Genomic DNA, 19,259 nt, shown 5'->3' on the forward strand with positions numbered 1-19,259 from the left:
TAAACAATTTTAAGTGCATTTGTTCCATATTTTTTGACATGTATTATTTTTTGTATGTTTTCAGGGAAAGGGAATTAAAAAGTCAAAATAGAAAAGTGAAATATCTATTTTTAGTAGAATAAGTTTTAGAGGCTTTTAAATTCATAAAAACAGCAATTACAAAACCGCGTATCTTAGAAACAGTTAAATAAAAGTATGGCATGTGATACGTCATTTAGTTTTTATTGAATTTGTTCTATATTTTTGCCGTTCACTGTATATGCTTCCACTAATATAACAACGAAATTCACAGGTGAAGAAAAGATCTCATTATTAAATTTTTAATTGATCTAATAAGTTTTATTAAGCACTTCTTTCAACATAATTAAAAACGCCCCATGTGGTCTTTGATAATTATTTTAATAAAATTAGTAATTAACCGCTAAATGTGTTGTGTTTCTATGTCAATATGCATCTATATTACGCTCTAGCGACTGCTGAACGGAAATTAAAATCAAGTAGAAATTTCAGAATTTAATTTTACCGGACTAAAGCGTTTAACGGTTTGTATTAGTTTCACTGGTTCGCTACTAGAGGTCGCGGCAATACTCATTAAAAAAAAAAGCAATTAACCTAAAAAAACCTGAAAACTGTTTACATTACTTTTTTAAATCGGAATTGAATCCATATTTTATGTATTAAACAGTAAAAAATCTAAAGAATTCTGGTTGCCCCACTAATAAATAACTAAAGTTTTTTCTCGTTCTGAGGCACAAGACTAAAGTAAATTTTTCCAGTGTCAAAGGTCAATGTTCATAACAAAACATACTTCATTAACCTTGCCTATAAACCAATGAATTTTTAATTATAAAACGATAATTTAGCATTTTTAAGTCCATCGTTGTTGCATACGAACGTAGTTTAGGTCACACAATAAAGCTGAGTCATGGTTCAGGTAAGAAATTGCCTTAAACTTTAATTTTTTTTTGCTTTTACAAACTCTTACTCACAGGTGGAAGTTTTCACTACCTCCAACAAAAAAATTGGAGAAATTTCTGTAAGTGAAGATGCAAAAGTCAGGGAGATTAAGAAACAAATCGCAGCAATTTCACCAAAGCTCCCTGTCGAAAGGCAATCGGTTAGAGCAGAGCAAAAAGGAAAAGACTTACAAGATGAACTTAACGTTCAGTCCTTAGGGAGCACTAGAAAAATCTATGTTAAAGACTTGGGACCTCAAATTGGCTGGAACACAGTATTTATTCTCGAATATGCTGGGCCTTTGGTCTTGTATAACATTATCGCAACACAACCATGGGTATTTTATGGAGATATTGCGGATGAAAGTTCTTTATCAACCACAGCACTGTAAGTAAAGCATCATAGTATTGACAGATTATTTTTTTTTATCCACATATTATAATTACAAAAATTTAACAGGTTTATTTACTTTATAAGTTGCACCTGATGATGCATAAAGAGCATTGCATAAGAAAATATTAAAAATATCCATACAATAATATGTTCAAATTCAAAAACTAGCTTTATTATCACAAACAGAGTTGTTGACAAAGCCTTGCTATAGGCCAAATTAATCGTAATAAAATACTAATATCAGGGAGTATAGAATAACATTCTTGAGTATAAAAATGAGAAGCATGTGTAATATACATTGAAAATTTAACAACATTAAAAACACACATATTATATAAAAGAAACATAAATTATTAATTGCAGTAAAATCTAGACCAATATATATTGGTCCAGGGCATAACAGGGCCTATGAGACCAATATTTTCTTTAAAGCTTTTGATCTAATTTCATAACCATAAGAAGTGTTAAGGAAAACTTTGATAAGTTGCTTCTGCTTATAGAACAGGGTAAGTTAACATATTGTGACTGAATGTTTTAAATTAAATTCTTACAATCTTTACATGATTCCCATTATGATATATTTTATAATCAATTTTAATTGAAATGAAGGGGAAGAGAGAACTAAAATAATGGTTAGTAGGATCACCGTTGACATATGTGATGTATCTTTCCATATTACAGCCATTTATAAGTTGTAGCCTCAAACTTGTGGTAATCTTTTTATTGCTGATTTGCTTGAATATTTTTCAGCCCTCAAAAGCTTTTCAAATTTTAACAGGTAACCTTAACATTAATCTAAAAGATATAAATGATCCAATTGTATGAGTACTGCCTCCTAGGAAGATTTGGCTACATACCATTTATCAAGAATAGTACAAGATATGATGCATACGAAACATGCATTGACCATTTTTTCATTAATAACAAAACTCAACATCTTTTCCCAGAGTCATTGGATAATGTAACAAATCACATGCTAGACCTTATTAAAATCCTTTAATTACATAGCCCCAAAACTATATAATATGCTACCAATAACAATTAAAAATATAACACAAGTTAAAATTTTTAGTAAAAAGTGTAAAACATGTCTGCTGTTTAATAAAATAATAAATTGATAAGGACAGAAACAGGTTACAATAATGTATTTTTTTCTAATATCTACTTTTGTTTGTCATAGTAACTAAGTCAATTATGGAGTGTAGGAACATTTTTCAGTGAATAGCATTGTATATTTAAGAGCAAACTTTATTCTTCTCATTTGCACATACAGTTGTCTAGGTGCAAAACTACATTAAAGACTATAAAATTAGAATTTTGGAATTGGTAAATGAATCTGTATGTTGAATTTATTATTAATTACTAAAGCATAAATTGCAAGAGGAAGGTGGTTAATGATTTTCTTACTCATATTAACAAATGATTTTTTTTGACTTGTAAATGAGCCTAGTACCAAAAGAATTATCTCTTATAATTTTATTTTTATGATTTTTGATTATAAAACTTGCAGTCTGTAAGATATAAAAGTGACAAAGTGTTAAAATTGTATGTTTTACAAAAAGTACGGACTCACAATATCCTATTTTAGACAGAAAGTGAATTGCTCTATTTTGAAGTAAAAACAGTGAGTCAAACCTATATTGAGCATATCAGAAATTACTCTAGAGTTATAAATATTTTCTTATATTTTTTTTCTTATACTATTTGGAAGAAGATTATAACATTTAGTTAAGTAACAAATTTTTTATTTATTTTTTTGTAGCATAATGGAATCATGCGTTAATTCACTGCTATTTGCAGTAAAAGAACACAAAATTCCTATATACAGTGTTCGAGTATAGTAAATAATAATTTACTAGTAAATAATTAAGTAAATAATTTCTTGACAGAATAATAGATCAGTAAGATAGAGTCTATTTTCCCTAAATATTATTTTTTTGATATAACACCCCAGATCATAAGCATAAATTAATAAGGACTCAACCAGTGATTTTCTATTTTCAAATCCTTATAGTTGATTAATAGAAGTGAATAGTGTTCTTCCCATTTTAAGTGTTTATCTTTGGTAATCCTAAATATTTAATATAGTGATAAGTTTTCAAAACCTTATTAATATAATTTTTCTTGGTTCTAGTCTTGCTTTAGGTTGCTGGAGTATCCATTACATGAAAAGAATATATGAAACCATCTTCATTCATCGCTTCTCACATGGAACTATGCCGTTAAGAAACCTCTTTAAAAACTGTGGATACTACTGGGGCTTTGCCATGTATGTTGCTTATCATGTCAATCACCCATTGTTCACTCCACCTCCCTGCACAATGCAAATTGTTGGATTAATTTTGTTTGCGGTAAGTTTTTTTTATGAAATGTAAAAGAACCGTTCTGAAAAAATTGCATTTTTAGGTTTGTGAACTTGGAAATTTGAGCATTCACATTTTGTTGAGGGATTTAAGACCTCCTGGAACTAAAGTGAGAAAAATCCCTATGCCAAATACTAATCCACTGACTAAACTTTACAATTTGGTATCTTGCCCTAATTACACCTATGAATTTGGTGCTTGGCTTGGATTTACCCTCTTAACTTCCTGTGTACCAGGTAAGAGTATTTGTCTAATGTAACATAAATAATTCAATTTTTGTATTGTGGTAACTTGTTTAAATAGATAATTATCACTTTACACATCATGTCACCTAGTGATAATTATGAATATTTAATGATATTTTGCTAGTTGATTAGTAGAAAATGTTTTTACTTTAAATTTATAGTATACCCTTGTGGAATTTTTCACTTACGCATTTAATGAATTAATCACATAACTTCTGAGATAGGATTTAAATGATTTTTTTTATTACAGCTGGTTTGTTTGCATTGGCTGGCCTTTACCAAATGTCAATTTGGGCCTTAGGAAAGCACCGCAATTACAAAAAAGAGTTCTCTGACTATCCCAGGAATAGAAAAGCTATTTTGCCCTTCATCCTCTAGTTTATTAAGTTAATGTATTCCATACGTAATGGTTTAAATCATTTTGTTACAATGTAATAGGTGTTCTGTTAATAAAACTACTGATGCTTGTTTAATATTTTATTGTATTGAAATAATTTGGAAATAAAGTTATAAAAGTAGACTAAAGCCTTGGTTAATACTATTTATAAAATCATAATACAATGTATAAGGGTTTAATTATATAAAAATTCAGATTCGTTTTAAACAATATCACAAAAATTATATTTAGACACTTAAAAGTCAGGCAAAAATATCGCCCTAGGTAGATCTGAATTAATTTTGACTTTAACGTGTCCATTATCTTGATATAGGAAAGTTTGCATAAGCATATTACACATAATAGTTTGCTCAGTCTATAACACATACATACATACATTTCTTTTCATTACATTTGATATTGGAAATATTGCTAACAATTTATTGGCTAATCAGGACGTTCAATTTCTATGTTTAAGGCTAAAATATTACAAATTATTCTTTGTATAGTCAAGAAAAAATAAAAAGTTTAAATTTCAACGTGTTGAATACTATGGTCAAAGTGCAGTCGAAAAATCCTTAATTCAACATACGTTTACTTAATATATATTTTTTATTTCCTTTTAGGTTAATAAATTTTCTAACCTCGTAGATACATGCGTATACAAGTTACCAACTGTAAATTTAATTTCTTACGATGAAAAACCCAATAAATAAATACATCTAAATAACCACCCTGTATATCAACATTTGTATCTACTAATAGCCAAGATTTAGCGAAAATCCAAAGTTATGTCACGGGAATGTTTGCCAAAATACTTTTCACTATTGAAAATAAGATCGCGTTTGTTAGTTATTTTCAGAAACTAGTAAAGCTTTAGTGCAAAGCAAATAAATATTTGTAGTCGAGTTCGGCGGATGTATAGGGTGTCCCGAAAGGGTGAAAACGTGATTTCTATAAAATCACATTTTTGGAATACATTGTCAAAGTTTGATAGAAGGCCTAAAGTAATTTGTAAAAACAAAAATTACTTCAGGCGCTTACTGTTAAATTTTATTCTGAATCTGGTTATTTTAATCCAAGAAATGTACTAGAATTGTTTCGGAAACCACCTTTATAACCGTTTTAATATACTAGTATTTACGAAAAATTACTAAAATCGGTTTTTAGTTTTATTGTTGGCATATGAATTGACATTGGCTGATTAATGTTGTTTTCATTCTTTACTTTTATGCTGTTTTGCTGGCTTGACCTTATGGCACTTTCCAATTTTGTCCTGAGTTGTGTAGAGGTACTCATCAGTTTTTTGAATTCCTGAGAAAAAAATACAATGTAAAAAAAGTTCAGGCATTTTCCTTTAAATCTTACTTGAGGATATGTAGGTCCGATCTTCATCAATTTCTCCAAGCTCACTTCATGCAATGAAACAGAATACTTATTCAAAGACTTATCATAAGGGTTTTGGAGTAAATAGTTAACTAGAGTTGGCACAAGAAGAGAAAGCATCTGAATTCCTAAAAATGGCAATCATTAAAATCGATATACATATTTCTAAATGTTAATATGTGCAAGTTATTTTGTTTATTCAGTTACTTGCCTTGCATAATATTTCCTATGCGCAATGAAAAAGAAAATTTCAGAATTAAATTATATATTAAAAAAAAAAAAGAATATATTAGTACTTACTGTTATGTGGTTCAGCTAACGCTATCAGGCTTTCAACAGCGTTAATTGTTTCGACTGTTATGCAGAATTCTTCATTCGAGGTTATTCTTTTAGCATTATCAGAATATAGAAATTCCACCAGTTGTGGGGCTAAGGAGTGTATGTAGGGTGTCGCCACTGCTTTTTCCGTATGGGAGAAAAGTGATTTTAGGGTTTTGATACATTTTAGTTTGGTCTAAAAAAGGAAAAAGCTTTTAAGATAAATTTGTTACAAATCAAACAGTAATTACGAAAATGTGAACTTACCGGATTATCATTACTCTGCAAACACTGCCTAAAATGATTAATACACGGATATTGTAAATTGGGAGCAGCAGCTACTTCAGAAGGTGCATGCAGCACAAACACCGCAATAGCCAATAACGGAGCAGCCTCGTCTGGGCCAGGAGTTTTCGCCAAATCAATAACTTTAGCCAGGGCACTTTGCAATAGGTGCCTCCATTCTTCATCATTTGCCCTCTCATCTGAAGCTAAAACTCGTAAAAGTTGAAGTGCGCCCGGTGCAGCTGATGGAGCTTCTTTTAGTACTCCAGTACCAAGGTACAAGAGAGTCGGCAGCACTGATAAAGTTCCTTGCAAGGAACAGAGTCCTGGTAAAGCACTCAAGGCGTTAAATGCTGCCCCGAGTAATTTTGGGTCAGCTACTCTTGGTGCTCCTGTCATTGCTGGATGAGGAGTCGGACTTAATGCGGGAATTTGCCGTACAATCAAACATAAACAAATTTCTAAAGCAGCAAACACCAATGACTTATCTGGATCCAAGTCCCCATCTTTTCCTCCTTCGCCCATTGCATCACGATCATCTCTTGTACGAGTTTCAACATTATCCGGTTGTCTATTTCGATCGTCGTCCAATTTATTTGTTGCAGCTCTCAAAACTTGTTGCAAAACCTCCATACAAAGCAGTGAACAATCGGCCGAGTCCAAAGTAAGCACCAAGCGATGCAACACATTGCAAAGCTCAACAATAAGAGCTGGGTCTTCAAGCAAAAGCTCTCTTGCTTTGGAAACTTCCAAAATACCTCTCAGAGCTCTTAAACAAGTATCAACAATCTCAGGAGACTCAGTGCCTCTAGGTCCACATAATGCCTCAATGCAAGTACCAAAAAGCAGTCTAAAATGATCATCAGGTGCCGGGTTGTTATTTGGTTCATCATCCGGAGAAATTGTAGTATTTGATGGTTGAGAGAGCCATAATGCTGCAGCAAGCAAAATTGGAGGCCAAGAAGCTGTATAATGTTGTCTAGCAGCTTCAGCTGTTTCTGCTGTGTAAAATGCTCCACCGTCATGTGGCAGCTGACCCGAAAACTCTGGTGGCAAAGCGAGTAATGCGCGATCCCTCAAGGCATTTAACCAATGGCGTGCTAGTGTGGCCAACTGCGGCTTTACTAGTTCTAATAAGCCAGAATCTGGTGGTCCTCTGGCTCCAGCTGCAACGGCATACACCTCAGCCCAAGCTTTTAATATTGCTAACCGTTCCAAGGTTAACATAGCTTCATTATACAACAAAGTGCCAGCTGCTGACGGTTTTCCTAACTTGCCCAGTGACGAGACGATTAGTTGATGCACTCTGCGTAGATCAGCAGCATCTCTTGCTACTCTAGCACCAATCCAAGCAGAGCAAACTTCACATGCCGCAGCTGTAACGTGGGGAGCCGTGTCACCAGCAAAAGCTGGTCTCAAGGCAGCGCTTACTTGAGCTTGGAACTGTTCAAGTAATAAATGTTCCGGGAACTCTGGTTCTGGTTCAGTAGCAAATTTTTCGATAATCTCTCTAAGCATTTTTAATCCTTCGAGCCTTAATGGATCAGAGTCACTTGTGGCAGCAACAAATGCCATACGGATTAAATCTGGTAGCTGAGATCCCAGTCGTTTAGCGGTACATGCTGAAAGTACTCGCCTTGCACACTCAGCAGCAAAAACTCTTGTAGGCCACCTGGGTTGCACTGAGCGCTGATTTTCTTCTTCAGCATGAAACTGTTCTTGATCGTCATCTTCTGGTACATCAAGACCATTTCTTTGATCTTCCCCAGGTTCTGAAGCTACTGTAAGGACATCTTTGCATAATCCCAGCCACTCCGTTAACTGGCCAGTTGCTAAAACTTGCAACATGCTAATAATAGTGTCATGAATATCCTTGATTAAACTAGAATCAGTCTCAGTATCCAGTAAACCAAAGAAAACTCCAGGGAGTCCAGTTTCTGTTATAATTAGACCCTCTACGTTTGTGCCTTCACTTGCTAAAGCTGCCGCCAACTCACATACTTCTTTGGCTTCTCTTTGGGCAAGTTGTCTTAAGCATGAAATCGCTGCTTTTCGTAGCAGTAGATGATCACTTGATAGAGCCCTCTAAAAGCATAATTCGATTAAATTAAGAATACGACTCTCGTGCATTTCATTACTTACACAGAGAGTTGGAACTAGCGATGAAAGATTAACATGTTTGGGCGCAAACAGATGTAATTGTTGCAGGCAAGCAGTAGCTTCGGCTTGAACTACAGGCTCTGGATGTCCTTGAAGTGCAGCACAGGCACATAAGAATGATGAACGAGCCATACATATTGTTGATGTATTTCCCTAAAAAGTTAATTAAATATATTCATTTCTTTCTTTTTTTTAAATAATAATAATAATATATATAATTAATGTTGCCATTGATTTACAGAAAAAGTAGTCAAAAAAACCGTAAACAAACGTAAAGTAGCCGAAAACAAAGAAAACAACTACTGTCCGCAGAAAACATTATGCTACTAATTAATCTTCCTTTGCAAGTAAGGGATATTTTTTAATTATAATTTTTTGAAAGCAAAGCAAAAAATTTAATTTGTGTGTTTTTGCCATATTTAGACAGTTACAGTCTTTCAGTTTATGAAAAACTGGCTCGTACTTTCTAATTGCATAGATGTATCTTAAACAAGATTTTTGTACTTACATCAGAATAGTTAAATTGGCTCAAAACTAAAATGTTAGTAACAGCTTAATTTTTAAAGATTCTGGTATTAAATGCCTATGCGGATAAAGTAACTTTAGTGCTGTATGGGCTTTTTGTAGACAGGTTTTAATACGAAATTTAAAGAACAACTTGACAACTAGAGATTAAGCTTCTTCAATAGATGTTCAACACTTTCCTTGTCTTTATCAAAAACCATAAGTTTTGACTTGGATGGGTTAGTAAGAAGAGCATGACTATTTGAATATAATAACAATCTATGTAGATCTTTATTTATGGCTTTTCCTGCATAATTATATTCAATTCCAACAAAAGAAAATGTTGTGATATATCAGCAGCATATTGATGTACCTTGCAGGATTTTCAGGAAAATAGTAAGTATGTAGAAATGTTATATTTAAGTGAACATTTTAAAATGTGTATTTAATAATAATAATAATAATAAAAGACTTATTAATTATTTACAAAAATTCCAGAAAACAAAATATTGGAAAATTAATTAACATAAAAAATACTTGTGTACCTTCGATAAGCAAAGTCTGTTATATCAAGTCTATATATATGAAATTTGACATAATTTAATAAATTATATTTGTTATATATAATGCATTTCTGTAAAAGGTATCTACATAAAAAAAAATCATATGACATAAATATTATTTTAATTAGATGCCTACTATTTTGTAAGGTAATAAAAAAAGGAAAAATTAAAACGTCCAACGATATTAAATGAATTCAATTAATAGGTCGAAATCTTCAGCAGGAGCCCATCTGACCACAGATCACCCAGCAATTTTGTTTATATTAAAATATTATAATAAATTAATATTTGATATCAAATTTGTTGATATAAATCTTAAAAATATCCGGAATTAAATTGTATATGCCAATAGAGTTACATATATGTAAATGATCTTTCAGACATTGCAGATTTAAGTTGTGGTATAGTATAGCGATGCCAGTATCTTACATTTCTATTGTGTATTGCTGTCCTAGGTAAAAATTTTATTTTAAAGTTTTTGAGAATCCAGGGACATTAAGCAACTTCTGAATAAAATTTGACAAATGATGTCTTTGACGATATTAAGTGTTAAACATGATATTACTTGAGAATTCCATAAATAACTGTGCAGCATGCATCTTGTTCTGTTTGTATTCTATATTTGTCAATAGCGGTTAAGCAATAGTTACGCCCAGATTTTTTGCAGTAAAAAGACAAATTTAAGTCATCAATTAATATTTAAATTCAAAGAGTTTTTGATAAGTTCCCTTTTAGTTTTTTTCCCAAAACATAACAATTTCGTTTTTTCACTATTTAATTTAAGATTATGCTTAAAAGAGAGTAAATTGATTTTGCTAAGATCCGCGTTTATCTTTTGTACCATCTCATGTATCCTTTTTCTTGATTAAAAAAAACGTAGATTTGCGGATCATCAGCATATGCCTGAATGCGACAAAAAAAAATGGAGCTGTTATTATGTCGATGGTATAAATAATAAACAAAAGAGAAGACAGAATGGGTGAAAAATTACAAAAAAAACTGATTAATCTTATATCCGAAAAGTTCAGTGGGTTATTGACATTAGAGAGTGGGACACCAATTGCAGTTTTCTATAAAAGAGTCTCTATAAAAGAGCTACACATTTGCAACATTTTAAAACTTATCAAATCAACGCCTATATAGTAGTAATAAGATAATGTAGATTTACCTGAAGTTCTGGTCCAATAGTAGTAATAAGTGATGACAACAACTTGCCTACACACCTATAAACATCTACAGAAGCCGGTGGAGTCTCCAAAAGTAGTCTAATGGCTGCCGCCAACGCAGGTTCAACAAAACCTCTAAACATAGGACCTCCGGCATCTGCGCAAAGACGAAGGGCGTGCAAAGCCCAAGCCTGCACAGCCGCAGAAGCTCTATCCTGTGCTAAAGCAAGCAGTATGGAAACGCTGGTTTGCATTAGTCTTGCTGCTCCAAGGCCTCCAACGTGGCGATGCAATGCTCCCAATGCTAAAGAATGTCCAGTACGAGAGGCTGCATCTCTTGCTGTTTTAAGACGTTCAATGCTAGCTTGGATCAGTTCGGCAGTGAATCGAGGATCTGCTAAAGCTCGAGCAAGTCTGCCTAAAGTTTCGGCTGCTGCTGCACGGAGAACAGCAGGAGCACCAGGGGCGGCTAGAGCGCCTGTAGCTAGAGCCCCTGCCCGTTTGGCTTCCTCTGCACTCAATGATGCCTAAATAATTTAAAAAAAAAGAATAACTTGAAGGTTTAACGACATGTAACTTCATTATACTTTTGCCGCAGATAGGCTGCGCAATCCGCATAGGAGGGCAGCAAACGCGTTTAACTGCACAGCTTCTTGTCGAGAGCTACGGGATGCCCGAACACATTCGGCAAAATGATCCAGAGTCTGCATTCGATGTTTATGGCTCACCCTAGGGAATAGCTGACCGAAAAGCAACACAGCTGCGTCAATGACAGCTACTCCTAAAGGGAGGGGACCGGGAGGGTCTTCTAAGCCTCCAGCTCTGAAGAGGCAACTTGGGTCATGTTCCAGGGCACCGGAACCTGCTGCACTGTGAGTCTGAAGCTAGAAAACACGGAAGTGGTTAGCAGTGTATTAGTATATTTCGATGTATACAGTATACAGTACATTTCGACTCGAATCAATCAGTCCAACTAAAACACATTTAATTAATCAATGAGGGATTAAAGTAATGTAATAGCGCAAGACATTAGGTTTATGCAGTGCATTCACGATGAAAGGAACAAATTCATTTATTTTTCTCTTCTTTTATTTTTTGGACACATCGATTAGTATTGTCACTTGTGCGTTTTTTCAAATAAAAAATATCTATACATGGTACCTCAAGTAGAAACTATGGCGTCAATATTTTTTTTTATGTCGTTTCTTAAAAAGAAAGTAGACTTTGCTATTTTCGAACAGTTTCCAATTTTACAACCTACTTGATAACGGTTTGCCATCGCTTTGTGAGTATAATTGACATTTCACGCATAATTTTTTTTAATAAAATGCATTTATCTGAGAAAAAAAACAAATTAAAATACTCATGATGATTGATTTTAGAAACCAAGTGGATATATACAACTAAAAATTTGTAATCTATTTAATGCAACTTATGCTGATTGTCCTGCAATTAGCAAATACTTAAGGTACCCTGTATCCAAATTTTTTATTGCAAAAACGCGCAAGTGACAATGCTAATCGACGTGTCAGAAAAATAAGTCAAATTTTAAATGAATTTCTGATTTTTAAATGAATTTTCCTTTCACTGTGAATACACTGTATAATAATAACTATTTTGTAAAAAAAAATCTAAAAGTCAAATAGTAAGATGACTGCTGAAATGTATGAAGTGAACTAGCACCAAAAAAAATAAAAAAAAGCTAATGCTTTTCAAATCAACGTTAATCTATTACTCACATGATCACTATCACTTTTCCTATTCGGTTCCATCTAAGAACAATTAAAAGTTTCATAACAAGCCCATTTGAAAATACCAAAAAAGTGAAATTCTTCATTACCTGATCTTCAATAGTTCCATGATCAGTCTCTTGTAGCCAAGTGCCCAAAAGAATGGCATCATCAGCATGGCACACCGTTTTTAATTGAGAAGTCGTTGTATTGGCCGGATTTTCAGCTAAAGTAAACTCAGCCACCAGCATTCTTAACAAATGGGTGTACGAACTCTCAAAGGAGTGAGGAGGCAACAGAAGCAGAGTTTCACAAAGCCTCAATCGTACCATTGCGGCCGGGGCTTTTAATTGTTGACCGTAAGTCTTTAAAACACCTGAGAGGCTAAAAAACGAAGGGTTAACAATATTGACATTTCTGTTCAACCAAATATTACCTAGTAAGCATGGCAAGCGCTGCCTCGACGGGTTGCAACAATCGTTTTCCAGCATCTTCCCCAGTAGCCAACGCTGGACAATGCAACAGCAAACTGTGCATAGCAGCCAAAGCGCCTGCCCTTCCCTCTAACGCTACCTGCCAAGTAAAAACATCTCCACGAGCTTTTTCCGATTCTAATTCCTTTGCTGATCTAGGAAATGCATTGCGCCACAATAGCAACATTCTAGGAAGTAGCGGTCGTGCAGCTGCAGGTCCAAGAGCAGCAACTGCACCAACTAGTAGCCAACCGGCGTTGGTACGTGCAATTGATAAACGGCTGTTTTGACTCGCGCTGCGTAGCAGCTCTTCTGCTGTGTTGAAAATAATTTTGCCTTTTGTGTGAGGAACTCCTAGAGGGGATAGTTTTACACCTCCTAAAACTGCTACTAGGGCTGAGCTATAGCCTGATATTGCCTCTGGGGATGTGCGGTATTGCTCTAAACCAGACACACAACGATCTAAAGAATAAAAAGGAGAATAATTTTAGAATTAATTACATCTATGGTTGTTTACCTATAAGGGGAGATATTTGACTAGGCACAGCAACACAGATGCACCTAAGGCACCAGGCAGCAGCCAACCTAGCAGCTTGGCACGGGTGGACAAGCACTCCCATAGTAACGTCGATAACATCTGAAATAAACCATAATTAAAATTCTCTTAGAACATTAAAATGCTAGAATTAGGATTGTCGTGGAACTATGGGCAGTTCTTAAAATGTAAACACAAAAATGTTTGTCAAAATGACATTTCGCATGATGACATCAGCTTTTACCTGCGGTGTTGCCATTTCAAATTTTTTAGAAGCGGTTTTAGGCATAGGAATGTTAATAATTATTTTCTTGTTTTAAAGTTGTTCTTTTTGCGCTTATAATAAGATATACCAAGATATAAATAAGATATACCGATTTCTATTTTTAATTTTTTAGCCAAAATCTAACATCATCATATAGCTGAAAATTTCCTCTTTTGACAACAAAGAATATATGAATATGTTTTTTACTAATTGTAGCCTTTAAATGTTCTAAGGAAATTCATGATGAAATATAAACTAGATTAATACATACTCAGTGATTGATCAGTAATTAGGACATGTGCTGTAGTTCCCAAGCTCAGTATTAAACTTCCAATTTCTTGCAAAGCACACACTAAAAGGTGTTGGCTAAATAAAGTTTCCTGATTAAATTCCTTAGCATTTTCTGGGTTAAAATCAATGCTGTTCATTTCTTTGACAATTATCTGTGCTATTTGCTTGCAAGCTGTTATTTGTGCTTTTTCGCCAAACATTCTGCCAAAAATACATCTCAGAATGAAATTTATACATTTCCTAGAATACACAGCGTCTACATGGGAGGAGGCCGCTTTTGGATTGGCAACTAAATACAAGACATGCGACAAAAATGTTTTCATGTTTTTTTCTAACCAGGAACTTCCCAGTATTTGTACAAACGTTACATATGCCTAAAATAATAAATCCATCTATAATTAAAAACATCATCTATTAATTTTACTCGGCTTACATGAGTAACTCCAACTCTGACTTCCCTATTCACCCCAGAACTCCCTTTAATAATTTCTCCGGTGCCTTTCAAAAATCCAACTCCACCACGAAGAAATCCTGACATCAATATTCCCATTGCTTCATCCAGAGAAAACACTTTCACATTCTTGTTAACGAGAGCTGAAATACCAAAACAGTAAAAACTGACCATCAAATCAAAACATACCAACCATTCTTGCTGCTGCCTTCTTTCTGGTTTTGCTGAGTAGTTGCCACCAAAGTACCCAGCAACCTTGCAACAGCACACCTCACTTCATAGTTGGAACCATCGAAAGCTCTGAAGCATAAAGTTGCTAAGCTTTCAAGCTCAGTTGTATGGAGAAATGTAGCATGTTTTAAAAGTTCCAGGAGACATTTTGAGGCTGCACATCTCACTGCCATATTGCGGTCCACCAAACATGGTCTTGCTGCTTTGTAGATGTCTTTGTGGATATTTATCGCTGCACTCCCCATACCAGCGCAAACTGTTTTTGGGAAATAAGAGTTTCATCTATTTAAATATTGATTCACAAAAGTTTTATTACTAACTAAAACTCTTTATTTTATTCTCAACATGTGTTCCAATAAGAAGATTAAATCTGGAGTTTTAGTATAAAGAATTTGGGTATTAGTAAAACTGTCTTCATTCAGGTGTCATACTACTAAGATAGGAATAGGATAAAGAAAATAATACCTTTTTCTAATGTGAGCATTATTTCAATTCTTGTCTGAGACTCTGCACTTCTTAAGGATCTTACTAAAATTTGTACTGTTTCTTCATAGGACCTTCCCATCATTCTTCCTAGTTTTTCATACATTGTTCCTACACAACATATGGCAGCCCTATCAAAAATAAAATGTTTATATTATTGTAATAAAGAGAGTTTAATACATTTTATGCATGTTAAGAGTTTTTAATGCTTAGAAAGTTCTCATGTTATCCCTTAGGCCTAAAAAACTATTATAAGCATTAACAGTAAGTGGGTCAATTTGTGCATGTTTCAGTGGTACATTGCAGTAAGAACTATTAACATATATTAGTAACTTACAGATACTAGCAAGTTAAAAATGTATATACAAGCTTTTTCATATTATGGTATTAACTTGAGTTACAAATAGCTCGACAACATTTTGATGCCAAAGAACTGTCATCAAAGTTTCCTATTATAACCATCAAATTGTGGGTACATAGATAATAATATGTAATATAAATCTTTATAAAAACCATACACTTTAACCAAGGATAAAATATCATTCTTAATTATGGACCTAATAGGCAAAAAGTGGAACTATAAATCTGTAGATGTACACACTGAACAAAGATTTTGTACATAAAGTGCTCTTGATAAAATTGGGCCAATAAACCAAGATCGTAATTTATGAAAGGGAATTTCATCTAAATAAACAAGAAAAATATCTAAATAATCTAGACCCACAATTAGACTTTGTAAATCATTTCAAAATTAGGAAATAAATTGTTTTTTTTTAAAAGAATGTCAATCCATATATCTTCTTGGACTAGAAAGGTAATTTACAACACAATTATTTTTCCACATTTTAAAGTAGTATGTCTTGATATCTTGTAAACAAGATGATATAAATAGACTCCAGGTACAGTAAAATAAAGATATATGAATACATTTAGAGTGTGGAAATATACACCAATAAGATATATGCTAAGTACACTTAATACACTTTCAGTTCGGCAAAATATTGAAAGGACAAATGTTATATTAATTTAGAAAACTCAAGACAACATTTTAAGTCATATTTAAGAAAGGGGGCTGATATCCATGCATATAATATAATACCGAAAGAAAAGTATAACAGTGTTCAAGTGAATACAAGAAAAACTTCTTAGAGAAAATCTTATTATGCCTTTTCAATGATTTGCCAACAAACATACAATCATCATTAAAGCATTGAGCAATATTTTTTAGGAATATAATTACATATGTTTTGTGTAAATATTAAGAATTGTTGATAGTTGTATATTCAGATTTAACTAGCCAAATGCTAAAAAACTAACATTTCATTTTATCGTATAAAAGAACATACATATATGTAAAGGTAATCTATTCATATATGAAATGAAGTGTCTTCGGACATACATGAATTTTTTTTAAATTAACCCTTAAAATTAAAGTCAAGTCATCAGCCTGTATAATAATTAACTGCATTATAGTTTTTTTTTAATACTGTTATAATAAATAATATAAGCTGGCTGTATCTGAAATAATCATTATTTCTTATGTGGGTGAACTGAATACAAATGACCTACTTTAAAATGAACATACTTACAGTCTTGTAGGTAGAAAACTGGGGCTATCATCCTTATTTTTAAGGATATCATTGCACTGATTTACTGTGTCAAAAAGTAAAAAAGCATCCCCAACTGAAAACAAGGTGGCAAGGCATCTGGCTATTAATTGACGAGTGGATGGCCCAGGAGAGTTATTAATGTGGTTCATTAACTGCTGCACTAATTGCTTTTGGCACCCTTTAATATCATTCTAAAAACTTACTAAATTAAGTAAGGAGCTTATTTGGAGCACTGTAGAGAACCTTCTGTGCTGCAACAAGGACTTTATCCAAATACCGAAGCCACTCAAATATGAACACTGGCTTGTTAGCCTCAGAGATTTGGGCTAATGCTTCTTCATTTAATGTTAAGCTATGGGAAAGCTCCATTTTTGGGGTGTTGCAAAATATCTGGGGTAAATAGGCCTATATTTGGTAAAAAGCGAGTTGTAAGTTAAAATCGGTTGTGGCACTTTGAAGACAATCAAGTTTACTTACCTTTAAGTGCTAGATCTGAATTTGTGAAAGTAAATTTAAAATAAACATTAAATCATGACGAATTGGGCTAAATATTTGTAATTTTGTTTATTTTCTGGGTTTCTTTCATTTATTGTGACATAACGATTGTCAGTATGACAAGTGACAATGACAACCTGGAGTTTATCACTGTTGCCAGATTGTGTTTTTGGAATTGTACAAAAATGTAATGAGAATTTAAGAGTTTTTTTATTAACCCTAAAATGTTGTCTTGGTGTTGGTATTATTAGATTTTACTAAGGCTTTTGATTTTCTTAATCAGGAAATACTATAATGGCATTGCTACATTACATAGGATTTTTAGATAATGCACACATTTTATTTTAGTAATAGATTTCAAAAGGTTAAAATATATGTAACTTTGTCAAGCCCCAAGGAAGCACTTTAGGTCCATTACTGTTCAGTATTTTTTTATCATGGTTTTCTTAATAAATACTGTAAATATCACTTGTATGCAGATGATACACAGCGGTATTATTCCTTTTTATGTTCTGAATACCAAACTGCCATTAGCCATATAAATTCCGTTGTTCTTCTTGTTATCTTCTTTGTTATCTATTGGAAATCAAGCACTTCAAGTTTTATGTATTTCAAGAGTCATGTATCAAATACCCTTAAGAAGTCATAGGTATTGTGCTTTAAAAATCATTTCCCCTGATTACCTCAATCAAAATATCAAACGCGAATTATGCGATTATCTGATATTGTCACATTTATTTTAATCATTACTGTGATGTGGTCAAGATATGCTTCAGAAAATCATAAAGTTCAGTAAAACTCTTATATTGGTTTTATTTATGGTATTAATAAAGGAAGTCATGTACCACATAAGCTCAAAGATCTTTAATATGTTTAATAGACGAGAATTGAATGCCAGTTTACTATTTAATGAAATTATTAAATGTCACACTCCTCCATAGTTACAAAACATTTTAAAAACACAAATTAGAGAAGACATAGATTACTATAACAGTCAAACAAATATTACAAACCGCCAGCTTTTGGAATTCTTTACACTTAAAGGCACAGAAATTTTTGTAAACAATATTAGTTCGGTAATTGAAGAACGCATAAAAAAAGTATATATTAATATGGATAAAAAAGCTTGTTGTTTACAAAATCCTAAAAATAAACAATTTCAAGAAAGTATAAACATTTTTAAAATAAATTAACTAGCTTAATAGGAAAATCTAAGAAAGATCAAAAACAAGTTAAGCCATATTACAAACTTATCCAATGGAAACGTAACACCAAAATCTGAAATAAATAAAATAGTAATGAGTATAAGGAGGTATATGTACAAATACAGAGAAAATAGCGAAGAGGCATTTAATACTCACTACTCTGATATTAAAGAAAAATATACAAATAGTACCACCAAAAAATTAAACATTAATTAATAAAAAGATTTACACCTCCAGACGAAATAAATCTGTTAACAAACCAATAGATACGCGCATAAGGACGCCATGATTTCATAAAAAGTTATCTATCTGATCGACAACAAGCTATAAAAATAGGTAAAAGTTCTTTTAAAATTATGAAATATTGATGTTTTTAACCTAAAGCTAAATGGCAAAAAAGGAAGCTTTACAGATGATACATTTTTATTCGTTAAATCGTGGACTGAAACAGAAAACGTGGTTTGATGTCAGTACTTTAAATGCTAATAAAACTCATTTTATAAGATTTGCTTCTTACAGCTCAGGAATTTTTGGTATTAATACCATACATATATCTGACGCTATAAATATAACAGCTACCAATTTAATTAAATATATAGGAATTCAAATTCACCAATATTTGAGGTGGGACAAAGAAACCTATATTTATATTGAATCTCAATGTAGAATTTCTCTTGGAATATGGTGTGTATGTGATGTTAATAACTATAGTATCCGAAGATTAAATACTATGAAATGGATAATTAAAACTATTTATAGCAAAAACATTAGATA

At 32.8% G+C, this 19,259-nt stretch overlaps 2 protein-coding genes across 3 annotated transcripts; one reads left to right on the plus strand and one right to left on the minus strand.

Annotated features, from left to right (window-relative positions):
* Nucleotides 1-596: 596 nt before the first annotated feature.
* Nucleotides 597-4,483, plus strand: LOC126748586 (very-long-chain enoyl-CoA reductase). Its single transcript, XM_050457924.1, has 5 exons — nt 597-934; nt 992-1,344; nt 3,485-3,701; nt 3,757-3,949; nt 4,209-4,483. Exons 1-5 carry the CDS (start codon nt 926-928, stop codon nt 4,334-4,336), a joined length of 900 nt encoding a protein of 299 aa, XP_050313881.1. The 5' UTR covers nt 597-925; the 3' UTR covers nt 4,337-4,483.
* LOC126748585 (HEAT repeat-containing protein 5B) lies at nt 4,423-17,401 on the minus strand. Of its 2 annotated transcripts, XM_050457922.1 has the most exons (18): nt 17,263-17,401; nt 17,029-17,190; nt 16,765-16,976; nt 15,158-15,306; nt 14,655-14,948; nt 14,444-14,604; nt 13,991-14,384; nt 13,437-13,556; nt 12,883-13,381; nt 12,557-12,830; nt 12,456-12,488; nt 11,304-11,600; nt 10,719-11,243; nt 8,466-8,636; nt 6,306-8,408; nt 6,021-6,234; nt 5,703-5,848; nt 4,423-5,648 (listed from the first exon to the last, which is right to left on the minus strand). In XM_050457922.1, exons 2-18 carry the CDS (start codon nt 17,152-17,154, stop codon nt 5,475-5,477), a joined length of 5,892 nt encoding a protein of 1,963 aa, XP_050313879.1. In that variant the 5' UTR covers nt 17,155-17,190; nt 17,263-17,401; the 3' UTR covers nt 4,423-5,474. The 2 variants fall into 2 exon arrangements, with proteins under 2 accessions (XP_050313879.1, XP_050313880.1); XM_050457923.1 differs by lacking the exon at nt 12,456-12,488.
* Nucleotides 17,402-19,259: the final 1,858 nt, after the last annotated feature.

This window comes from Anthonomus grandis, chromosome 22 (assembly GCF_022605725.1).
Source record: "Anthonomus grandis grandis chromosome 22, icAntGran1.3, whole genome shotgun sequence".
In the NCBI taxonomy this organism is placed as follows: domain Eukaryota; kingdom Metazoa; phylum Arthropoda; class Insecta; order Coleoptera; family Curculionidae; genus Anthonomus; species Anthonomus grandis.

Coding starts and splice junctions, on each gene's coding strand:
- LOC126748586 (XM_050457924.1), top strand. Junction 1,345..3,484: donor TCTTTATCAACCACAGCACT/GTAAGTAAAGCA, acceptor TCTTGGTTCTAG/TCTTGCTTTAGGTTGCTGGA. Junction 3,702..3,756: donor TTGGATTAATTTTGTTTGCG/GTAAGTTTTTTT, acceptor TTGCATTTTTAG/GTTTGTGAACTTGGAAATTT.
- LOC126748585 (XM_050457922.1), bottom strand. CDS start 17,154: ATGGAGCTTTCCCATAGCTTAACATTAAATGAAGAAGCATTAGCCCAA. Junction 14,385..14,443: donor TCAGAGTTGGAGTTACTCAT/GTAAGCCGAGTA, acceptor TTATTATTTTAG/GCATATGTAACGTTTGTACA. Junction 8,637..10,718: donor CTATTGGACCAGAACTTCAG/GTAAATCTACAT, acceptor TTAACTTTTTAG/GGAAATACATCAACAATATG.